Genomic DNA, 25,545 nt, shown 5'->3' with positions numbered 1-25,545 from the left:
GCATAACAGTAGAGACCTGGGTATTGGTTCTGTTCCTGGTTACAGTAGAGACCTGGGTATTGGTTCTGTTCCTGGTTACAGCATAACAGTAGAGACCTGGGTATTGGTTCTGTTCCTGGTTACAGTATAACAGTAGAGACCTGGGTATTGGTTCTGTTCCTGGTTACAGCATAACAGTAGAGACCTGGGTATTGGTTCTGTTCCTGGTTACAGTAGAGACCTGGGTATTGGTTCTGTTCCTGGTTACAGTAGAGACCTGGGTATTGGTTCTGTTCCTGGTTACAGTAGAGACCTGGGTATTGGTTCTGTTCCTGGTTACAGTATAACAGTAGAGACCTGGGTATTGGTTCTGTTCCTGGTTACAGTAGAGACCTGGGTATTGGTTCTGTTCCTGGTTACAGCATAACAGTAGAGACCTGGGTATTGGTTCTGTTCCTGGTTACAGTATAACAGTAGAGACCTGGGTATTGGTTCTGTTCCTGGTTACAGCATAACAGTAGAGACCTGGGTATTGGTTCTGTTCCTGGTTACAGTAGAGACCTGGGTATTGGTTCTGTTCCTGGTTACAGTATAACAGTAGAGACCTGGGCATTGGTTCTGTTCCTGGTTACAGTATAACAGTAGAGACCTGGGTATTGGTTCTGTTCCTGGTTACAGCATAACAGTAGAGACCTGGGTATTGGTTCTGTTCCTGGTTACAGTATAACAGTAGAGACCTGGGTATTGGTTCTGTTCCTGGTTACAGTATAACAGTAGAGACCTGGGTATTGGTTCTGTTCCTGGTTACAGCATAACAGTAGAGACCTGGGTATTGGTTCTGTTCCTGGTTACAGCAGAACAGTAGAGACCTGGGTATTGGTTCTGTTCCTGGTTACAGCATAACAGTAGAGACCTGGGTATTGGTTCTGTTCCTGGTTACAGTATAACAGTAGAGACCTGGGTATTGGTTCTGTTCCTGGTTACAGTATAACAGTAGAGACCTGGGTATTGGTTCTGTTCCTGGTTACAGCATAACAGTAGAGACCTGGGTATTGGTTCTGTTCCTGGTTACAGTAGAGACCTGGGTATTGGTTCTGTTCCTGGTTACAGCATAACAGTAGAGACCTGGGTATTGGTTCTGTTCCTGGTTACAGTAGAGACCTGGGTATTGGTTCTGTTCCTGGTTACAGTATAACAGTAGAGACCTGGGCATTGGTTCTGTTCCTGGTTACAGCATAACAGTAGAGACCTGGGTATTGGTTCTGTTCCTGGTTACAGTAGAGACCTGGGTATTGGTTCTGTTCCTGGTTACAGTATAACAGTAGAGACCTGGGTATTGGTTCTGTTCCTGGTTACAGTATAACAGTAGAGACCTGGGTATTGGTTCTGTTCCTGGTTACAGTATAACAGTAGAGACCTGGGTATTGGTTCTGTTCCTGGTTACAGCATAACAGTAGAGACCTGGGTATTGGTTCTGTTCCTGGTTACAGTAGAGACCTGGGTATTGGTTCTGTTCCTGGTTACAGCATAACAGTAGAGACCTGGGTATTGGTTCTGTTCCTGGTTACAGTATAACAGTAGAGACCTGGGTATTGGTTCTGTTCCTGGTTACAGCATAACAGTAGAGACCTGGGTATTGGTTCTGTTCCTGGTTACAGTAGAGACCTGGGTATTGGTTCTGTTCCTGGTTACAGTAGAGACCTGGGTATTGGTTCTGTTCCTGGTTACAGTAGAGACCTGGGTATTGGTTCTGTTCCTGGTTACAGTATAACAGTAGAGACCTGGGTATTGGTTCTGTTCCTGGTTACAGTAGAGACCTGGGTATTGGTTCTGTTCCTGGTTACAGCATAACAGTAGAGACCTGGGTATTGGTTCTGTTCCTGGTTACAGTATAACAGTAGAGACCTGGGTATTGGTTCTGTTCCTGGTTACAGCATAACAGTAGAGACCTGGGTATTGGTTCTGTTCCTGGTTACAGTAGAGACCTGGGTATTGGTTCTGTTCCTGGTTACAGTATAACAGTAGAGACCTGGGCATTGGTTCTGTTCCTGGTTACAGTATAACAGTAGAGACCTGGGTATTGGTTCTGTTCCTGGTTACAGCATAACAGTAGAGACCTGGGTATTGGTTCTGTTCCTGGTTACAGTATAACAGTAGAGACCTGGGTATTGGTTCTGTTCCTGGTTACAGTATAACAGTAGAGACCTGGGTATTGGTTCTGTTCCTGGTTACAGCATAACAGTAGAGACCTGGGTATTGGTTCTGTTCCTGGTTACAGCAGAACAGTAGAGACCTGGGTATTGGTTCTGTTCCTGGTTACAGCATAACAGTAGAGACCTGGGTATTGGTTCTGTTCCTGGTTACAGTATAACAGTAGAGACCTGGGTATTGGTTCTGTTCCTGGTTACAGTATAACAGTAGAGACCTGGGTATTGGTTCTGTTCCTGGTTACAGCATAACAGTAGAGACCTGGGTATTGGTTCTGTTCCTGGTTACAGTAGAGACCTGGGTATTGGTTCTGTTCCTGGTTACAGCATAACAGTAGAGACCTGGGTATTGGTTCTGTTCCTGGTTACAGTAGAGACCTGGGTATTGGTTCTGTTCCTGGTTACAGTATAACAGTAGAGACCTGGGCATTGGTTCTGTTCCTGGTTACAGCATAACAGTAGAGACCTGGGTATTGGTTCTGTTCCTGGTTACAGTAGAGACCTGGGTATTGGTTCTGTTCCTGGTTACAGTATAACAGTAGAGACCTGGGTATTGGTTCTGTTCCTGGTTACAGTATAACAGTAGAGACCTGGGTATTGGTTCTGTTCCTGGTTACAGTATAACAGTAGAGACCTGGGTATTGGTTCTGTTCCTGGTTACAGCATAACAGTAGAGACCTGGGTATTGGTTCTGTTCCTGGTTACAGTAGAGACCTGGGTATTGGTTCTGTTCCTGGTTACTCTCTCTCTGTGTGTGTGTGTGTGTGTGTGTGTGTGTGTGTGTGTGTGTGTGTGTGTGTGTGTGTGTGTGTGTGTGTGTGTGTGTGTGTGTGTGTGTGTGTGTGTGTGTGTGTGTGTGTGTGTGTGTGAGGGATGTGGCTGGGGGTCGTTGAAGGGTGAGATGTAGCTGAGGAAAGGAGCTCTATCCTGGAGTTTATCCAAGGTTGATTTAACATACACACTGTGTGCTGCATCAGGACGTTTCTATACAGATGGACTATATGATCATCACACTGGAAGACAGCAGGAAAGAGATTAGTGTTCCTCTAGTGACGGGCTGTGTTGTGTTGTGTATTGCAGGTGGAATAAATCAGTGGAATTTTCATGTCTGTTTTTTCCAGGTTGAGGTTGAATATGTTTCTATAATGTGTATGTATATTCCAGGTGGAATATTATTCTATAATGTGTCTGTTTATTCCAGGTGGAATATGATTCTATAATGTGTCTGTTTATTCCAGGTGGAATATGATTCTATAATGTGTCTGTTTATTCCAGGTGGAATATGATTCTATAATGTGTCTGTTTATTCCAGGTGGAATATGATTCTATAATATGTCTGTATATTCCAGGTGGAGGTGGAATATGATTCTATAATGTGTCTGTATATTCCAGGTGGAATATGATTCTATAATGTGTCTGTATATTCCAGGTGGAATATGATTCTATAATGTGTCTGTATATTCCAGGTAGATGTGGAATATGATTCTATAATGTGTCTGTTTATTCCAGGTAGATGTGGATTATGATTCTATAATGTGTCGGTATATTCCAGGTGGAATATTATTCTATAATGTGTCTGTTTATTCCAGGTAGAGATGGAATATGATTCTATAATGTGTCTGTTTATTCCAGGTAGAGATGGAATATGATTCTATAATGTGTCTGTTTATTCCAGGTAGAGATGGAATATGATTCTATAATGTGTCTGTATATTCCAGGTGGAATATGATTCTATAATGTGTCTGTGTATTCCAGGTGGAATATGATTCTATAATGTGTCTGTGTATTCCAGGTAGAATATGATTCTATAATGTGTCTGTGTATTCCAGGTGGAATATGATTCTATAATGTGTCTGTGTATTCCAGGTGGAATATGATTCTATAATGTGTCTGTGTATTCCAGGTGGAATATGATTCTATAATGTGTCTGTGTGTTCCAGGTGGAATATGATTCTATAATGTGTCTGTGTGTTCCAGGTGGAATATGATTCTATAATGTGTCTGTGTGTTCCAGGTGGAATATGATTCTATAATGTGTCTGTATATTCCAGGTGGAATATGATTCTATAATGTGTCTGTATATTCCAGGTGGAATATGATTCTATAATGTGTCTGTTTATTCCAGGTGGAATATGATTCTATAATATGTCTGTATATTCCAGGTAGATGTGGAATATGATTCCATAATGTGTCTGTTTATTCCAGGTAGATGTGGAATATGATTCTATAATGTGTCTGTTTATTCCAGGTAGATGTGGAATATGATTCTATAATGTGTGTGTATATTCCAGGTGGAATATGATTCCATAATGTGTCTGTTTATTCCAGGTAGATGTGGAATATGATTCCATAATGTGTCTGTTTATTCCAGGTAGAGGTGGAATATGATTCCATAATGTGTCTGTTTATTCCAGGTAGAGGTGGAATATGATTCTATAATGTGTCTGTTTATTCCAGGTAGATGTGGAATATGATTCCATAATGTTTCTGTTTATTCCAGGTAGATGTGGAGTATGATTCCATAATGTGTCTGTTTATTCCAGGTAGATGTGGAATATGATTCCATAATGTGTCTGTTTATTCCAGGTAGATGTGGAATATGATTCCATAATGTGTCTGTTTATTCCAGGTGGAATATGATTCCATAATGTGTCTGTTTATTCCAGGTAGATGTGGAATATGATTCCATAATGTGTCTGTTTATTCCAGGTGGAATATGATTCCATAATGTGTCTGTTTATTCCAGGTAGATGTGGAGGTGTACAGGAGAGACTCTAAGAAGCTTCCAGGTTTAGGGGAACCTGACATCGACTGGGAGGAGAGTGTTTACCTGAATCTGATCTTAATGAAGGTTGGTATGACAACAAGACAACAACAACAACGTCCCAGTACTATCCAGGCCCGACCCTGAACGGGCCGCCTCCCGTCCCAGTACTATCCAGACCCGACCCTGAACGGGCCGCCTCCCGTCCCAGTACTATCCAGACCCGACCCTGAACGGGCCGCCTCCCGTCCCAGTACTATCCAGACCCGACCCTGAACGGGCCGCCTCCCGTCCCAGTACTATCCAGACCCGACCCTGAACGGGCCGCCTCCCGTCCCAGTACTATCCAGTTCCGACCCTGAACGGGCCATCTCCCGTCCCAGTACTATCCAGGTCCGACCCTGAACGGGCCGCCTCCCGTCCCAGTACTATCCAGACCCGACCCTGAACGGGCCGCCTCCCGTCCCAGTACTATCCAGTTCCGACCCTGAACGGGCCGCCTCCCGTCCCAGTACTATCCAGGTCCGACCCCGAACGGGCCGCCTCCCGTCCCAGTACTATCCAGACCCGACCCTGAACGGGCCGCCTCCCGTCCCAGTACTATCCAGGTCCGACCCTGAACGGGCCGCCTCCCGTCCCAGTACTATCCAGGTCCGACCCTGAACGGGCCGCCTCCCGTCCACTTGTAATTTTCCAGGAAACCCTCGTTCAGAATATGGTTGGATAAAACCAAATTCATGACCTCTCTCTCCTTTTTTCCTTCCTATCAGCTGGACTATGTGGTGACGTGTGCCGTCTGCACGCGCTCAGATGCAGGAGACATCCACATTCACAGGAAGAAGTCTCAGGTAAGAGACAGGACTCTTCAGACTACATCCCATAGGAATACATCTACTAATGTAGCTGTGTATAGATGGGCCTCCACAGAACCTGACCCACTAACTCTCTCTCTCTCTCTCTCGCGATTTCTCTCTTCCCCTCTCTCTTCACCGATTTCTCTCTCTTCACCTGTCTTTCTCTCGCTCTCCCTTTCTCCCTTTCTCTCTGTCTCTCTCTGTCTCTCTCTCTCTCTCTCCATCTCTCTCTCATCACAGCAAGTGTATGCGTCGCCAAGTAAACACGCCATGGACAGTAAAGGGGAGGAGTCTAAGATGAGCTACCCCAACATCTTCTTCATGATTGACAACTTCGAGGAGGTAACCGTGACAACCGCCCTCCTCCCCTCCTCCCTCCCTCTTCCTCCTCCCCAGCCCAATCAGGAACCTGACAGGTTGTGATTGACTGGCGGGGGGGCGTCCAATAGGGGCCCCAGGGAGATGAGCTCAATAAATTCATTAGAGTTACCAGAGTTACCTCTGCTGCAGAGGATAAATTCATTAGTTACCAGAGTTACCTCTGCTGCAGAGGATAAATTCATTAGTTACCCGCGACCCATTCAGAATCTCCCAAGACCCAAATTTGGGTCGCGACACCACCAGTTGAGAATCGCTGTTCTAACATGTGCATCTCTCTCTGTGTCTCTGTGTCTCTCTCTCTCTCTGTCTGTGTGTCTCTCTCTCTCTCTGTCTGTGTGTCTCTCTCTCTCTCTGTCTGTGTGTCTCTCTCTCTCTCTGTCTGTGTCTCTCTCTCTCTCTCTCTCTGTCTGTGTCTCTCTCTCTCTGTCTCTCTCTCTCTCTCTCTCTCTCTGTCTCTCTCTCTCTCTCTCTCTCTCTCTCTCTCTCTCGTGTCTCTCTCTCTCTCTCTGTCTCTCTCTCTCTCTCTCTCTCTCTCTCTCTCTCTCTCTGTGTCTCTGTCTCTCTCTCTCTCTCTGTCTCTCTCTCTCTCTCTGTGTCTCTCTCTCTCTCTCTCTCTCTCTCTGTCTCTCTCTCTCTCTCTCTGTCTCTCTCTCTCTCTCTGTGTCTCTGTCTCTCTCTCTCTCTGTGTCTCTCTCCCTCTACCTCTCTCTCTCTCTGTCTCTCTCTCTCCCTCTGTCTCTCTCTCTAGGTGTTCTGTGACATGACGGTAGGAGAGGGGGAGATGGTGTGTGTGGAGTTGGTAGCCAGTGATAAGAGCAACACGTTCCAAGGAGTGGTCTTCCAAGGTTCCATCCGCTACGAAGCTCTAAAGAAGGTTTACGACAACAGAGTAAGTCTCTCTAATCTATAGACACATATCTGGAATTACTCTCCGGAGTGTATCTGGAATTACTCTCTGGAGTATATCTGGAATTACTCTCTGGAGTATATCTGGAATTACTCTCTGGAGTATATCTGGAATTCCTCTCTGGAGTATATCTGGAATTCCTCTCTGGAGTTCCTCTCTGGAGTATATCTGGAATTCCTCTCTGGAGTATATCTGGAATTCCTCTCTGGAGTATATCTGAAATTCCTCTCTAGGGTATATCTGGAATTCCTCTCTGGAGTTCCTCTCTGGAGTATATCTGGAATTCCTCTCTGGAGTATATCTGGAATTCCTCTCTGGAGTATATCTGGAATTCCTCTCTGGAGTATATCTGGAATTACTCTCTGGAATTCCTCTCTGGAGTATATCTGGAATTCCTCTCTGGAGTATATCTGGAATTCCTCTCTGGAGTATATCTGGAATTCCTCTCTGGAGTATATCTGGAATTCCTCTCTGGAGTTCCTCTCTGGAGTATATCTGGAATTCCTCTCTGGAGTATATCTGGAATTCCTCTCTGGAGTATATCTGGAATTCCTCTCTGGGGTATATCTGGAATTCCTCTCTGGAGTTCCTCTCTGGAGTATATCTGGAATTCCTCTCTGGAGTATATCTGGAATTCCTCTCTGGAGTATATCTGGAATTCCTCTCTGGAGTATATCTGGAATTACTCTCTGGAATTCCTCTCTGGAGTATATCTGGAATTCCTCTCTGGAGTATATCTGGAATTCCTCTCTGGAGTATATCTGGAATTACTCTCTGGAATTCCTCTCTGGAGTATATCTGGAATTCCTCTCTGGAGTATATCTGGAATTCCTCTCTGGAGTATATCTGGAATTACTCTCTGGAATTCCTCTCTGGAGTATATCTGGAATTCCTCTCTGGATTATATCGGGGATTCCTCTCTGGAGTATATCTGGGAATTCCTCTCTGGAGAATTTCCATACAGTGTATTTGGAAAGTTTGCAAACCCCTTGACATTTTCTCCCAAAATTTGTCACAGCATTATTCTAAAATGTATTTAACAAAACAATAATATTCTCATCAATATACACACAATACCACAATGACAAAGGAAAACAGGTTTTTATAGATTTTTGCAAATTTGTCAGTAATAAAAAACGGATATCAAATTTACATAAGTATTCAGACCCTTTACTCAGTACTTTGTTGAAGCACCTTTAGCAGTGATTACAGCCTCGAGTCTTCTTGTGTCTGACGCTACAAGCTTGGCACACCTGTATCTGGGGAGTTTCTCTCATTCTTCTCTGCAGATCCTCTCAAGCTCTGTCAGGTTGGATGGGGAGCGTCGCTGCACAGCTATTTTCACGTCTCTCCAGAGATGTTAGCTCGGGTTCAAGTCTGGACTCTGGCTGGGCCACTCAAGAATATTCAGAGACTTGTCCCTGAAGCCACACTCCTGTGTTGTCTTGGCTGTGTGCTTAGGGTCGTTGTCCTGTTGGAAGGTGAACCTTCGCCCCCCAGTCTGAGGTCCTGAGCGATCTGGAGCAGGTTTTCATCAAGGATCTCTCTGTACTTTACTCCGTTCATCTTTCCCTCGATCCTGACTAGTCTCCCAGTCCCTGCCACTGAAAAACATCCCCACAACATGATGCTGCCACCACCATGCTTCACCGTACGGATGCTGCCAGGTTTCCTCCAGACGTGACTCTTGGCGTTCAGGCCAAAGAGTTCAATCTTGGTTTCATCAGACCAGAGAATCTTGTTTCTCATGGTCTGAGAGTCTTCAGGTGCCTTTTGGCAAACTCCAAGAGGGCTGTCATGTGCCTTTTACTGAGGATTGCTCAGTTTGGCCGGGCGGCCAGCTCTAGGAAGAGTCTTGGTTGTTCCAAACTTCTTCCATTTAAGAATGATGGAGGCCACTGTGTTCTTGGGGACCTTCAATGCTGCCTAAATGTTTTGGTACCCTTCCCCAGATCTGTGCCTCGACACAATCCTGTCTCGGAGCTCTACGGACAATTCCTTCGACCTCATGGCTTGGTTTTTGCTCTGACATGCACTGTCAACTGTGGGACCTTATATAGACAGGTGTGTGCCTTTCCAAATCATGTTGAATTTATCACAGGTGGACTACAAGTTGTAGAAACATCTCAAGGATGATCAATGGAAACAGGATAAACCTGAACTCAATTTTGAGTCTCATAGCAAGGGGTCTGAATACTTATGTAAATAAGGTATTTGTTTAATTTTATTTTTTGCACACATTTTTTTTAAACCTGACTTTCACAACAAAAAAAAATGTAATCCATTTTAGAACAAGGCTGTGTAACGTAACTAAATGTGGAAAAAGTGAAGGGGTCTGAATACTTTCCTGAATGCTCTGTTTATTCTGTGAAATCAGCCTCAAGCTGTGAGAAACTTTACTGCTTGAATTACATAAAGACAGAACACCGTGGAAAGAAGGAACCTGGTTATGATTGTCTTGATGAAATGTAGTTTACGGTCATTACTAACAGAGAAACACAGGACTTTGTGGACAAGACATTACTAACAGAGAAACACAGGACTTTGTAGTTTGTGGACAAGACATTACTAACAGAGAAACACAGGACTTTGTGGACAAGACATTACTAACAGAGAAACACAGGACTTTGTGGACAAGACATTACTAACAGAGAAACACAGGACTTTGTGGACAAGACATTACTAACAGAGAAACACAGGACGGACAGTAGATGGTTAAAGACGAGATTGAGAACAAGCCGTATCAAGTCTTCCCGTTGTGTTTGTGTTGTAGGTGAGCGTGGCGGCTAAGATGGCCCAGCGCATGTCGTTCGGCTTCTATAAGTACAGCAACATGGAGTTCGTCAGGATGAAGGGGCCGCAGGGCAAAGGTCACGCTGAGATGGCGGTGAGCAGGGTCCCGACCGGAGACACGTCCCCCTGCGGCACGGAGGAGGACCTGGACTCCCCCCTACACGAGAGGGTTAGAGACACACACACACACACACACACACACACACACACACACACACACACACACCCCTACAGGAGAGGGTTAGATACACACACACACACACACACACACACACACACACACACACACACACACACACACACACACACACACACACACCCCCCTACAGGAGAGGGTTAGATACACACACACACACACACACACACACACACACACACACACACACACACACACACCCCCCCTACAGGAGAGGGTTAGATACACACACACACACACACACACACACACACACACACACACACACACCCCCTACAGGAGAGGGTTAGATACACACACACACACACACCCCTACACGAGAGGGTTAGACACACACACACACACCCCTACACGAGAGGGTTAGACACACACACACTCGAGAGGGTGGGTAGAGTAGACAGATAGGCACGCACACACACAAGAAGGTTAGATACACACACACACACCCCTACACGAGAGGGTCAGGACACATGTATATAAAGCATTAAGAACACCCGCTTTTTCCAGACTGACCAGGTGAATCCAGGTTAAAGCTATGATCCCTTATTGATGTCCCTTAAATCCACTTCAATCAGTGTAGATGAAGGGGAGGAGACATGTTAAAGAAGGATTTTTAAACCTTGAGACAATTGAGACATGGATTGTTTATATGTCCCATTCAGAGGGTGAATGAGCAAGACAAAATATTTAAGTTCCTTTGAACAGGGTATGGTAGTAGGTGCCAGGTGCACCGGTTTGTGTCAAGAACTTCAACGTTGCTGGGTTTTTCACGCTCAACAGTTTCCCCGTCTGTATCAAGAATGGTCCACCACCCAAAGGACATCCAGCCAACTTGACACAACTGTGGGGAAGCATTGGAGTCAACATGGACCAGCATCCCTGTGGAACGCTTCCTACACCTTGTAGAGTCCATGTCCCGACAAAATGAGGCTGTTCTGAGGGCGACGCTAGCCGTCGGCTAGACCGGAGGGTCGGGACGCTGGCCGTCGGCTAGACCGGAGGGTCGGGACGCTGGCCGTCGGCTAGACCGGAGGGTCGGGACGCTAGCCGTCGGCTAGACCGGAGGGTCGGGACGCTAACCGTCGGCTGGACCGGAGGGTCGGGACGCTGGCCGTCGGCTAGGCCGGAGGGTCGGGACGCTGGCCGTCGGCTAGACCGGAGGGTCGGGACGCTGGCCGTCGGCTAGACCGGAGGGTCGGGACGCTGGCCGTCGGCTAGACCGGAGGGTCGGGACGCTAACCGTCGGCTAGGGACGCTGGCCGTCGGCTAGGCCGGAGGGTCGGGACGCTAACCGTCGGCTAGGCCGGAGGGTCGGGACGCTAACCGTCGGCTAGGCCGGAGGGTCGGGACGCTGGCCGTCGGCTAGGCCGGAGGGTCGGGACGCTGGCCGTCGGCTAGGCCGGAGGGTCGGGACGCTGGCCGTCGGCTAGGCCGGAGGGTCGGGACGCTGGCCGTCGGCTAGGCCGGAGGGTCGGGACGCTGGCCGTCGGCTAGGCCGGAGGGTCGGGACGCTGGACCAGAGGGCTGGGACAGCATTACTGTAGAATCACAACATTCCATGTTCTCAGGTGTACATAGATATACATGGAGGGAAAATGGTTTCATAATCACACCTGAGAAATGACCCCCAGAATATCCAACATGTTATGAAAGAGCCCAGGAATGGACATGCAGATAGCTGGCTGGAACACACTGCTTTTCTGTAACGCGTGTGTGTGTGTGTGTGTGTGTGTGTGTGTGTGTGCTGAGGTTCTGTCCCCCTTTAACTGAGGTTCTGTCCCCCTTTAACTGAGGTTCTGTATGTCCTGAGGTTCTGTATGTCCTGAGGTTCTGTCCCCATTTAACTGAGGTTCTGTATGTCCTGAGGTTCTGTTCCCCTTTAACTGAGGTTCTGTATGTCCTGAGGTTCTGTCCCCATTTAACTGAGGTTCTGTATGTCCTGAGGTTCTGTTCCCCTTTAACTGAGGTTCTGTATGTCCTGAGGTTCTGTCCCCATTTAACTGAGGTTTAGTGTGATGTCCTCTAGAGTTGTGGACATCAGAGACTGGATTTAACTGAGGTTTAGTGTGATGTCCTCTAGAGTTGTGGACATCAGAGACTGGATTTAACTGAGGTTTAGTGTGTTGTCCTCTAGAGTTGTGGACATCAGAGACTGGATTTAACTGAGGTTTAGTGTGTTGTCCTCTAGAGTTGTGGACATCAGAGACTGGATTTAACTGAGGTTTAGTGTGTTGTCCTCTAGAGTTGTGGACATCAGAGACTGGATTTAACTGAGGTTTAGTGTGTTGTCCTCTAGAGTTGTGGACATCAGAGACTGGATTTAACTGAGGTTTAGTGTGATGTCCTCTAGAGTTGTGGACATCAGAGACTGGATTTAACTGAGGTGTAGTGTGATGTCCTCTAGAGTTGTGGACATCAGAGACTGGATTTAACTGAGGTTTAGTGTGATGTCCTCTAGAGTTGTGGACATCAGAGACTGGATTTAACTGAGGTTTAGTGTGATGTCCTCTAGAGTTGTGGACATCAGAGACTGGATTTAACTGAGGTTTAGTGTGTTGTCCTCTAGAGTTGTGGACATCAGAGACTGGATTTAACTGAGGTTTAGTGTGATGTCCTCTAGAGTTGTGGACATCAGAGACTGGATTTAACTGAGGTTTAGTGTGTTGTCCTCTAGAGTTGTGGACATCAGAGACTGGATTTAACTGAGGTTTAGTGTGTTGTCCTCTAGAGTTGTGGACATCAGAGACTGGATTTAACTGAGGTTTAGTGTGATGTCCTCTAGAGTTGTGGACATCAGAGACTGGATTTAACTGAGGTTTAGTGTGATGTCCTCTAGAGTTGTGGACATCAGAGACTGGATTTAACTGAGGTTTAGTGTGTTGTCCTCTAGAGTTGTGGACATCAGAGACTGGATTTAACTGAGGTTTAGTGTGATGTCCTCTAGAGTTGTGGACATCAGAGACTGGATTTAACTGAGGTTTAGTGTGATGTCCTCTAGAGTTGTGGACATCAGAGACTGGATTTAACTGAGGTTTAGTGTGATGTCCTCTAGAGTTGTGGACATCAGAGACTGGATTTAACTGAGGTTTAGTGTGATGTCCTCTAGAGTTGTGGACATCAGAGACTGGATTTAACTCGGTTCTTCTGGAGCTACGATAGAATGGAATGACTGAAGTGTATTAAACATGGCAGTATGTTATATTGTTACTGCAGTGTATTAAACATGGCAGTATGTTATATTGTTACTGCAGTGTATTAAACATGGCAGTATGTTATATTGTTACTGCAGTGTATTAAACATGGCAGTATGTTATATTGTTACTGCAGTGTATTAAACAACATGGCAGTATGTTATATTGTTACTACAGTGTATTAAACATGGCAGTATGTTATATTGTTACTACAGTGTATTAAACATGGCAGTATGTTATATTGTTACTACAGTGTATTAAACATGGCAGTATGTTATATTGTTACTGCAGTGTATTAAACATGGCAGTATGTTATATTGTTACTACAGTGTATTAAACATGGCAGTATGTTATATTGTTACTGCAGTGTATTAAACAACATGGCAGTATGTTATATTGTTACTGCAGTGTATTAAACATGGCAGTATGTTATATTGTTACTGCAGTGTATTAAACATGGCAGTATGTTATATTGTTACTGCAGTGTATTAAACAACATGGCAGTATGTTATATTGTTACTGCAGTGTATTAAACATGGCAGTATGTTATATTGTTACTGCAGTGTAGTAAACATCATGGCAGTATGTTATATTGTTACTGCAGTGTAGTAAACAACATGGCAGTATGTTATATTGTTACTGCAGTGTATTAAACATGGCAGTATGTTATATTGTTACTGCAGTGTATTAAACATGGCAGTATGTTATATTGTTACTGCAGTGTATTAAACAAGGCAGTATGTTATATTGTTACTACAGTGTATTAAACAACATGGCAGTATGTTATATTGTTACTACAGTGTATTAAACATGGCAGTATGTTATATTGTTACTACAGTGTATTAAACATGGCAGTATGTTATATTGTTACTGCAGTGTATTAAACATGGCAGTATGTTATATTGTTACTACAGTGTATTAAACATGGCAGTATGTTATATTGTTACTACAGTGTATTAAACATGGCAGTATGTTATATTGTTACTACAGTGTATTAAACATGGCAGTATGTTATATTGTTACTACAGTGTATTAAACATGGCAGTATGTTATATTGTTACTACAGTGTATTAAACATGGCAGTATGTTATATTGTTACTACAGTGTATTAAACAACATGGCAGTATGTTATATTGTTACTGCAGTGTATTAAACATGGCAGTATGTTATATTGTTACTGCAGTGTATTAAACATGGCAGTATGTTCTATTGTTACTACAGTATATTAAACATGGCAGTATGTTATATTGTTACTACAGTGTATTAAACATGGCAGTATGTTATATTGTTACTGCAGTGTATTAAACATGGCAGTATGTTATATTGTTACTACAGTGTATTAAACAACATGGCAGTATGTTATATTGTTACTACAGTGTATTAAACAACATGGCAGTATGTTATATTGTTACTGCAGTGTATTAAACATGGCAGTATGTTATATTGTTACTGCAGTGTATTAAACATGGCAGTATGTTATATTGTTACTACAGTGTATTAAACATGGCAGTATGTTATATTGTTACTACAGTGTATTAAACATGGCAGTATGTTATATTGTTACTACAGTGTATTAAACAACATGGCAGTATGTTATATTGTTACTACAGTGTATTAAACATGGCAGTATGTTATATTGTTACTGCAGTGTATTAAACATGGCAGTATGTTATATTGTTACTGCAGTGTATTAAACATGGCAGTATGTTATATTGTTACTGCAGTGTATTAAACATGGCAGTATGTTATATTGTTACTGCAGTGTATTAAACAACATGGCAGTATGTTATATTGTTACTGCAGTGTATTAAACAACATGGCAGTATGTTATATTGTTACTGCAGTGTATTAAACAACATGGCAGTATGTTATATTGTTACTGCAGTGTATTAAACAACATGGCAGTATGTTATATTGTTACTGCAGTGTATTAAACAACATGGCAGTATGTTATATTGTTACTGCAGTGTATTAAACATGGCAGTATGTTATATTGTTACTACAGTGTATTAAACATGGCAGTATGTTATATTGTTACTACAGTGTATTAAACATGGCAGTATGTTATATTGTTACTACAGTGTATTAAACATGGCAGTATGTTATATTGTTACTGCAGTGTATTAAACAACATGGCAGTATGTTATATTGTTACTGCAGTGTATTAAACATGGCAGTATGTTATATTGTTACTGCAGTGTATTAAACATGGCAGTATGTTATAGTGTTACTACAGTGTATTAAACATGGCAGTATGTTATATTGTTACTGCAGTGTATTAAACATGGCAGTATGTTATATTGTTACTACAGTGTATTAAACATGGCAGTATGTTATATTGTTACTACAGTGTATTAAACAACATGGCAGTATGTTATATTGTTACTGCAGTGTATTAAACATGGCAGTATGTTATTGTTACTACAGTGTATTAAACATGGCAGTATGTTATATTGTTACTGCAGTGTATTAAACATGGCAGTATGTTATATTGTTACTGCAGTGTATTAAACATGGCAGTATGTTATATTGTTACTACAGTGTATTAAACATGACAGTATGTTATATTGTTACTACAGTGTATTAAACATGGCAGTATGTTATATTGTTACTACAGTGTATTAAACATGGCAGTATGTTATATTGTTACTGCAGTGTATTAAACATGGCAGTATGTTATATTGTTACTGCAGTGTATTAAACAACATGGCAGTATGTTATATTGTTACTGCAGTGTATTAAACAACATGGCAGTATGTTATATTGTTACTGCAGTGTATTAAACAACATGGCAGTATGTTATATTGTTACTGCAGTGTATTAAACAACATGGCAGTATGTTATATTGTTACTGCAGTGTATTAAACATGGCAGTATGTTATATTGTTACTACAGTGTATTAAACATGGCAGTATGTTATATTGTTACTGCAGTGTATTAAACATGGCAGTATGTTATATTGTTACTACAGTGTATTAAACATGGCAGTATGTTATATTGTTACTGCAGTGTATTAAACATGGCAGTATGTTATATTGTTACTACAGTGTATTAAACATGGCAGTATGTTATATTGTTACTACAGTGTATTAAACAACATGGCAGTATGTTATATTGTTACTACAGTGTATTAAACATGGCAGTATGTTATATTGTTACTGCAGTGTATTAAACAACATGGCAGTATGTTATATTGTTACTGCAGTGTATTAAACATGGCAGTATGTTATATTGTTACTGCAGTGTATTAAACATGGCAGTATGTTATATTGTTACTACAGTGTATTAAACATGGCAGTATGTTATATTGTTACTGCAGTGTATTAAACATGGCAGTATGTTATATTGTTACTGCAGTGTATTAAACATGGCAGTATGTTATATTGTTACTGCAGTGTATTAAACAACATGGCAGTATGTTATATTGTTACTGCAGTGTATTAAACATGGCAGTATGTTATATTGTTACTACAGTGTATTAAACATGGCAGTATGTTATATTGTTACTGCAGTGTATTAAACATGGCAGTATGTTATATTGTTACTGCAGTGTATTAAACAACATGGCAGTATGTTATATTGTTACTGCAGTGTATTAAACAACATGGCAGTATGTTATATTGTTACTGCAGTGTATTAAACAACATGGCAGTATGTTATATTGTTACTGCAGTGTATTAAACATGGCAGTATGTTATATTGTTACTGCAGTGTATTAAACAACATGGCAGTATGTTATATTGTTACTGCAGTGTATTAAACAACATGGCAGTATGTTATATTGTTACTGCAGTGTATTAAACAACATGGCAGTATGTTATATTGTTACTGCAGTGTATTAAACAACATGGCAGTATGTTATATTGTTACTGCAGTGTATTAAACATGGCAGTATGTTATATTGTTACTACAGTGTATTAAACATGGCAGTATGTTATATTGTTACTGCAGTGTATTAAACATGGCAGTATGTTATATTGTTACTACAGTGTATTAAACATGGCAGTATGTTATATTGTTACTGCAGTGTATTAAACATGGCAGTATGTTATATTGTTACTACAGTGTATTAAACATGGCAGTATGTTATATTGTTACTACAGTGTATTAAACAACATGGCAGTATGTTATATTGTTACTACAGTGTATTAAACAACATGGCAGTATGTTATATTGTTACTACAGTGTATTAAACAACATGGCAGTATGTTATATTGTTACTGCAGTGTATTAAACAACATGGCAGTATGTTATATTGTTACTGCAGTGTATTAAACAACATGGCAGTATGTTATATTGTTACTGCAGTGTATTAAACAACATGGCAGTATGTTATATTGTTACTGCAGTGTATTAAACATGGCAGTATGTTATATTGTTACTGCAGTGTATTAAACATGGCAGTATGTTATATTGTTACTACAGTGTATTAAACATGACAGTATGTTATATTGTTACTACAGTGTATTAAACATGGCAGTATGTTATATTGTTACTACAGTGTATTAAACATGGCAGTATGTTATATTGTTACTGCAGTGTATTAAACATGGCAGTATGTTATATTGTTACTGCAGTGTATTAAACAACATGGCAGTATGTTATATTGTTACTGCAGTGTATTAAACAACATGGCAGTATGTTATATTGTTACTGCAGTGTATTAAACAACATGGCAGTATGTTATATTGTTACTGCAGTGTATTAAACAACATGGCAGTATGTTATATTGTTACTGCAGTGTATTAAACATGGCAGTATGTTATATTGTTACTACAGTGTATTAAACATGGCAGTATGTTATATTGTTACTGCAGTGTATTAAACATGGCAGTATGTTATATTGTTACTACAGTGTATTAAACATGGCAGTATGTTATATTGTTACTGCAGTGTATTAAACATGGCAGTATGTTATATTGTTACTACAGTGTATTAAACATGGCAGTATGTTATATTGTTACTACAGTGTATTAAACAACATGGCAGTATGTTATATTGTTACTACAGTGTATTAAACATGGCAGTATGTTATATTGTTACTGCAGTGTATTAAACAACATGGCAGTATGATATATTGTTACTGCAGTGTATTAAACATGGCAGTATGTTATATTGTTACTGCAGTGTATTAAACATGGCAGTATGTTATATTGTTACTACAGTGTATTAAACATGGCAGTATGTTATATTGTTACTGCAGTGTATTAAACATGGCAGTATGTTATATTGTTACTGCAGTGTATTAAACATGGCAGTATGTTATATTGTTACTGCAGTGTATTAAACAACATGGCAGTATGTTATATTGTTACTGCAGTGTATTAAACATGGCAGTATGTTATATTGTTACTACAGTGTATTAAACATGGCAGTATGTTATATTGTTACTACAGTGTATTAAACATGGCAGTATGTTATATTGTTACTACAGTGTATTAAACAACATGGCAGTATGTTATATTGTTACTACAGTGTATTAAACATGGCAGTATGTTATATTGTTACTGCAGTGTATTAAACATGGCAGTATGTTATATTGTTACTACAGTGTATTAAACATGGCAGTATGTTATATTGTTACTGCAGTGTATTAAACATGGCAGTATGTTATATTGTTACTGCAGTGTATTAAACAACATGGCAGTATGTTATATTGTTACTGCAGTGTATTAAACAACATGGCAGTATGTTATATTGTTACTGCAGTGTATTAAACATGGCAGTATGTTATATTGTTACTGCAGTGTATTAAACAACATGGCAGTATGTTATATTGTTACTGCAGTGTATTAAACAACATGGCAGTATGTTATATTGTTACTGCAGTGTATTAAACAACATGGCAGTATGTTATATTGTTACTGCAGTGTATTAAACAACATGGCAGTATGTTATATTGTTACTGCAGTGTATTAAACATGGCAGTATGTTATATTGTTACTACAGTGTATTAAACATGGCAGTATGTTATATTGTTACTGCAGTGTATTAAACATGGCAGTATGTTATATTGTTACTACAGTGTATTAAACATGGCAGTATGTTATATTGTTACTGCAGTGTATTAAACATGGCAGTATGTTATATTGTTACTACAGTGTATTAAACATGGCAGTATGTTATATTGTTACTACAGTGTATTAAACAACATGGCAGTATGTTATATTGTTACTACAGTGTATTAAACATGGCAGTATGTTATATTGTTACTGCAGTGTATTAAACAACATGGCAGTATGATATATTGTTACTGCAGTGTATTAAACATGGCAGTATGTTATATTGTTACTGCAGTGTATTAAACATGGCAGTATGTTATATTGTTACTACAGTGTATTAAACATGGCAGTATGTTATATTGTTACTGCAGTGTATTAAACATGGCAGTATGTTATATTGTTACTGCAGTGTATTAAACATGGCAGTATGTTATATTGTTACTGCAGTGTATTAAACAACATGGCAGTATGTTATATTGTTACTGCAGTGTATTAAACATGGCAGTATGTTATATTGTTACTGCAGTGTATTAAACATGGCAGTATGTTATATTGTTACTACAGTGTATTAAACATGGCAGTATGTTATATTGTTACTACAGTGTATTAAACAACATGGCAGTATGTTATATTGTTACTACAGTGTATTAAACATGGCAGTATGTTATATTGTTACTGCAGTGTATTAAACATGGCAGTATGTTATATTGTTACTACAGTGTATTAAACATGGCAGTATGTTATATTGTTACTGCAGTGTATTAAACATGGCAGTATGTTATATTGTTACTGCAGTGTATTAAACAACATGGCAGTATGTTATATTGTTACTGCAGTGTATTAAACAACATGGCAGTATGTTATATTGTTACTGCAGTGTATTAAACAACATGGCAGTATGTTATATTGTTACTGCAGTGTATTAAACATGGCAGTATGTTATATTGTTACTGCAGTGTATTAAACAACATGGCAGTATGTTATATTGTTACTGCAGTGTATTAAACAACATGGCAGTATGTTATATTGTTACTGCAGTGTATTAAACAACATGGCAGTATGTTATATTGTTACTGCAGTGTATTAAACAACATGGCAGTATGTTATATTGTTACTGCAGTGTATTAAACATGGCAGTATGTTATATTGTTACTACAGTGTATTAAACATGGCAGTATGTTATATTGTTACTGCAGTGTATTAAACATGGCAGTATGTTATATTGTTACTACAGTGTATTAAACATGGCAGTATGTTATATTGTTACTGCAGTGTATTAAACATGGCAGTATGTTATATTGTTACTACAGTGTATTAAACATGGCAGTATGTTATATTGTTACTGCAGTGTATTAAACATGGCAGTATGTTATATTGTTACTACAGTGTATTAAACATGGCAGTATGTTATATTGTTACTGCAGTGTATTAAACAACATGGCAGTATGTTATATTGTTACTACAGTGTATTAAACAACATGGCAGTATGTTATATTGTTACTGCAGTGTATTAAACAACATGGCAGTATGTTATATTGTTACTGCAGTGTATTAAACAACATGGCAGTATGTTATATTGTTACTGCAGTGTATTAAACAACATGGCAGTATGTTATATTGTTACTGCAGTGTATTAAACAACATGGCAGTATGTTATATTGTTACTGCAGTGTATTAAACATGGCAGTATGTTATATTGTTACTACAGTGTATTAAACATGGCAGTATGTTATATTGTTACTGCAGTGTATTAAACATGGCAGTATGTTATATTGTTACTACAGTGTATTAAACATGGCAGTATGTTATATTGTTACTACAGTGTATTAAACAACATGGCAGTATGTTATATTGTTACTACAGTGTATTAAACATGGCAGTATGTTATATTGTTACTGCAGTGTATTAAACAACATGGCAGTATGTTATATTGTTACTGCAGTGTATTAAACATGGCAGTATGTTATATTGTTACTGCAGTGTATTAAACATGGCAGTATGTTGTTACTACAGTGTATTAAACATGGCAGTATGTTATATTGTTACTACAGTGTATTAAACAACATGGCCGTATGTTATATTGTTACTGCAGTGTATTAAACATGGCAGTATGTTATATTGTTACTGCAGTGTATTAAACATGGCAGTATGTTATATTGTTACTGCAGTGTATTAAACATGGCAGTATGTTATAGTGTTACTACAGTGTATTAAACATGGCAGTATGTTATATTGTTACTGCAGTGTATTAAACATGGCAGTATGTTATATTGTTACTACAGTGTATTAAACAAGGCAGTATGTTATATTGTTACTACAGTGTATTAAACAACATGGCAGTATGTTATATTGTTACTGCAGTGTATTAAACATGGCAGTATGTTATATTGTTACTACAGTGTATTAAACATGGCAGTATGTTATATTGTTATTGCAGTGTATTAAACATGGCAGTATGTTATATTGTTACTGCAGTGTATTAAACATGGCAGTATGTTATATTGTTACTACAGTGTATTAAACATGGCAGTATGTTATATTGTTACTACAGTGTATTAAACAACATGGCAGTATGTTATATTGTTACTACAGTGTATTAAACATGGCAGTATGTTATATTGTTACTGCAGTGTATTAAACATGGCAGTATGTTATATTGTTACTACAGTGTATTAAACGTCGCAGTATGTTATATTGTTACTGCAGTGTATTAAACATGGCAGTATGTTATATTGTTACTGCAGTGTATTAAACAACATGGCAGTATGTTATATTGTTACTGCAGTGTATTAAACATGGCAGTATGTTATATTGTTACTGCAGTGTATTAAACAACATGGCAGTATGTTATATTGTTACTGCAGTGTATTAAACATGGCAGTATGTTATATTGTTACTACAGTGTATTAAACATGGCAGTATGTTATATTCTTACTACAGTGTATTAAACATGGCAGTATGTTATATTGTTACTGCAGTGTATTAAACATGGCAGTATGTTATATTGTTACTTCAGTGTATTAAACATGGCAGTATGTTATATTGTTACTACAGTGTATTAAACAACATGGCAGTATGTTATATTGTTACTGCAGTGTATTAAACATGGCAGTATGTTATATTGTTACTGCAGTGTATTAAACATGGCAGTATGTTATATTGTTACTGCAGTGTATTAAACATGGCAGTATGTTATATTGTTACTACAGTGTATTAAACAACATGGCAGTATGTTATATTGTTACTGCAGTGTATTAAACATGGCAGTATGTTATATTGTTACTGCAGTGTATTAAACATGGCAGTATGTTATATTGTTACTGCAGTGTATTAAACATGGCAGTATGTTATAGTGTTACTACAGTGTATTAAACATGGCAGTATGTTATATTGTTACTGCAGTGTATTAAACATGGCAGTATGTTATATTGTTACTACAGTGTATTAAACATGGCAGTATGTTATATTGTTACTACAGTGTATTAAACAACATGGCAGTATGTTATATTGTTACTGCAGTGTATTAAACACATGGCAGTATGTTATATTGTTACTACAGTGTATTAAACATGGCAGTATGTTATATTGTTACTGCAGTGTATTAAACATGGCAGTATGTTATATTGTTACTGCAGTGTATTAAACATGGCAGTATGTTATATTGTTACTACAGTGCATTAAACATGGCAGTATGTTATATTGTTACTACAGTGTATTAAACATGGCAGTATGTTATATTGTTACTACAGTGTATTAAACAACATGGCAGTATGTTATATTGTTACTACAGTGTATTAAACATGGCAGTATGTTATATTGTTACTGCAGTGTATTAAACATGGCAGTATGTTATATTGTTACTACAGTGTATTAAACATGGCAGTATGTTATATTGTTACTGCAGTGTATTAAACAACATGGCAGTATGTTATATTGTTACTGCAGTGTATTAAACAACATGGCAGTATGTTATATTGTTACTGCAGTGTATTAAACAACATGGCAGTATGTTATATTGTTACTGCAGTGTATTAAACATGGCAGTATGTTATATTGTTACTACAGTGTATTAAACATGGCAGTATGTTATATTGTTACTGCAGTGTATTAAACATGGCAGTATGTTATATTGTTACTACAGTGTATTAAACATGGCAGTATGTTATATTGTTACTGCAGTGTATTAAACATGGCAGTATGTTATATTGTTACTACAGTGTATTAAACATGGCAGTATGTTATATTGTTACTACAGTGTATTAAACAACATGGCAGTATGTTATATTGTTACTACAGTGTATTAAACATGGCAGTATGTTATATTGTTACTGCAGTGTATTAAACAACATGGCAGTATGTTATATTGTTACTGCAGTGTATTAAACATGGCAGTATGTTATATTGTTACTGCAGTGTATTAAACATGGCAGTATGTTGTTACTACAGTGTATTAAACATGGCAGTATGTTATATTGTTACTACAGTGTATTAAACAACATGGCCGTATGTTATATTGTTACTGCAGTGTATTAAACATGGCAGTATGTTATATTGTTACTGCAGTGTATTAAACATGGCAGTATGTTATATTGTTACTGCAGTGTATTAAACATGGCAGTATGTTATAGTGTTACTACAGTGTATTAAACATGGCAGTATGTTATATTGTTACTGCAGTGTATTAAACATGGCAGTATGTTATATTGTTACTACAGTGTATTAAACAAGGCAGTATGTTATATTGTTACTACAGTGTATTAAACAACATGGCAGTATGTTATATTGTTACTGCAGTGTATTAAACATGGCAGTATGTTATATTGTTACTACAGTGTATTAAACATGGCAGTATGTTATATTGTTATTGCAGTGTATTAAACATGGCAGTATGTTATATTGTTACTGCAGTGTATTAAACATGGCAGTATGTTATATTGTTACTACAGTGTATTAAACATGGCAGTATGTTATATTGTTACTACAGTGTATTAAACAACATGGCAGTATGTTATATTGTTACTACAGTGTATTAAACATGGCAGTATGTTATATTGTTACTGCAGTGTATTAAACATGGCAGTATGTTATATTGTTACTACAGTGTATTAAACATCGCAGTATGTTATATTGTTACTGCAGTGTATTAAACATGGCAGTATGTTATATTGTTACTGCAGTGTATTAAACAACATGGCAGTATGTTATATTGTTACTGCAGTGTATTAAACATGGCAGTATGTTATATTGTTACTGCAGTGTATTAAACAACATGGCAGTATGTTATATTGTTACTGCAGTGTATTAAACATGGCAGTATGTTATATTGTTACTACAGTGTATTAAACATGGCAGTATGTTATATTGTTACTGCAGTGTATTAAACATGGCAGTATGTTATATTCTTACTACAGTGTATTAAACATGGCAGTATGTTATATTGTTACTGCAGTGTATTAAACATGGCAGTATGTTATATTGTTACTTCAGTGTATTAAACATGGCAGTATGTTATATTGTTACTACAGTGTATTAAACAACATGGCAGTATGTTATATTGTTACTGCAGTGTATTAAACATGGCAGTATGTTATATTGTTACTGCAGTGTATTAAACATGGCAGTATGTTATATTGTTACTGCAGTGTATTAAACATGGCAGTATGTTATATTGTTACTACAGTGTATTAAACAACATGGCAGTATGTTATATTGTTACTGCAGTGTATTAAACATGGCAGTATGTTATATTGTTACTGCAGTGTATTAAACATGGCAGTATGTTATATTGTTACTGCAGTGTATTAAACATGGCAGTATGTTATAGTGTTACTACAGTGTATTAAACATGGCAGTATGTTATATTGTTACTGCAGTGTATTAAACATGGCAGTATGTTATATTGTTACTACAGTGTATTAAACATGGCAGTATGTTATATTGTTACTACAGTGTATTAAACAACATGGCAGTATGTTATATTGTTACTGCAGTGTATTAAACATGGCAGTATGTTATATTGTTACTACAGTGTATTAAACATGGCAGTATGTTATATTGTTACTGCAGTGTATTAAACATGGCAGTATGTTATATTGTTACTGCAGTGTATTAAACATGGCAGTATGTTATATTGTTACTACAGTGTATTAAACATGGCAGTATGTTATATTGTTACTACAGTGTATTAAACATGGCAGTATGTTATATTGTTACTACAGTGTATTAAACAACATGGCAGTATGTTATATTGTTACTACAGTGTATTAAACAT

The 25,545-nt window shown here is 38.7% G+C and overlaps 1 protein-coding gene across 1 annotated transcript in view; it reads left to right on the top strand.

Annotated features, from left to right (window-relative positions):
- Window positions 1-25,545, top strand: part of LOC106594004 (uncharacterized protein KIAA0930 homolog) — a 95,180-nt gene that overhangs the window by 55,535 nt on the left and 14,100 nt on the right. The window contains exons 4-8 of the mRNA XM_045714038.1: window positions 4,933-5,037; window positions 5,721-5,798; window positions 6,045-6,146; window positions 6,934-7,074; window positions 9,866-10,054. Of these exons, the coding sequence (XP_045569994.1) occupies window positions 4,933-5,037; window positions 5,721-5,798; window positions 6,045-6,146; window positions 6,934-7,074; window positions 9,866-10,054 (615 nt within the window). The remainder of the gene's footprint in view (window positions 1-4,932; window positions 5,038-5,720; window positions 5,799-6,044; window positions 6,147-6,933; window positions 7,075-9,865; window positions 10,055-25,545) is intronic.

This window comes from Salmo salar, unplaced genomic scaffold, assembly GCF_905237065.1.
Source record: "Salmo salar unplaced genomic scaffold, Ssal_v3.1, whole genome shotgun sequence".
Lineage (NCBI taxonomy): Eukaryota > Metazoa > Chordata > Actinopteri > Salmoniformes > Salmonidae > Salmo > Salmo salar.
This window is presented reverse-complemented; position numbering and strand designations above follow the sequence as displayed.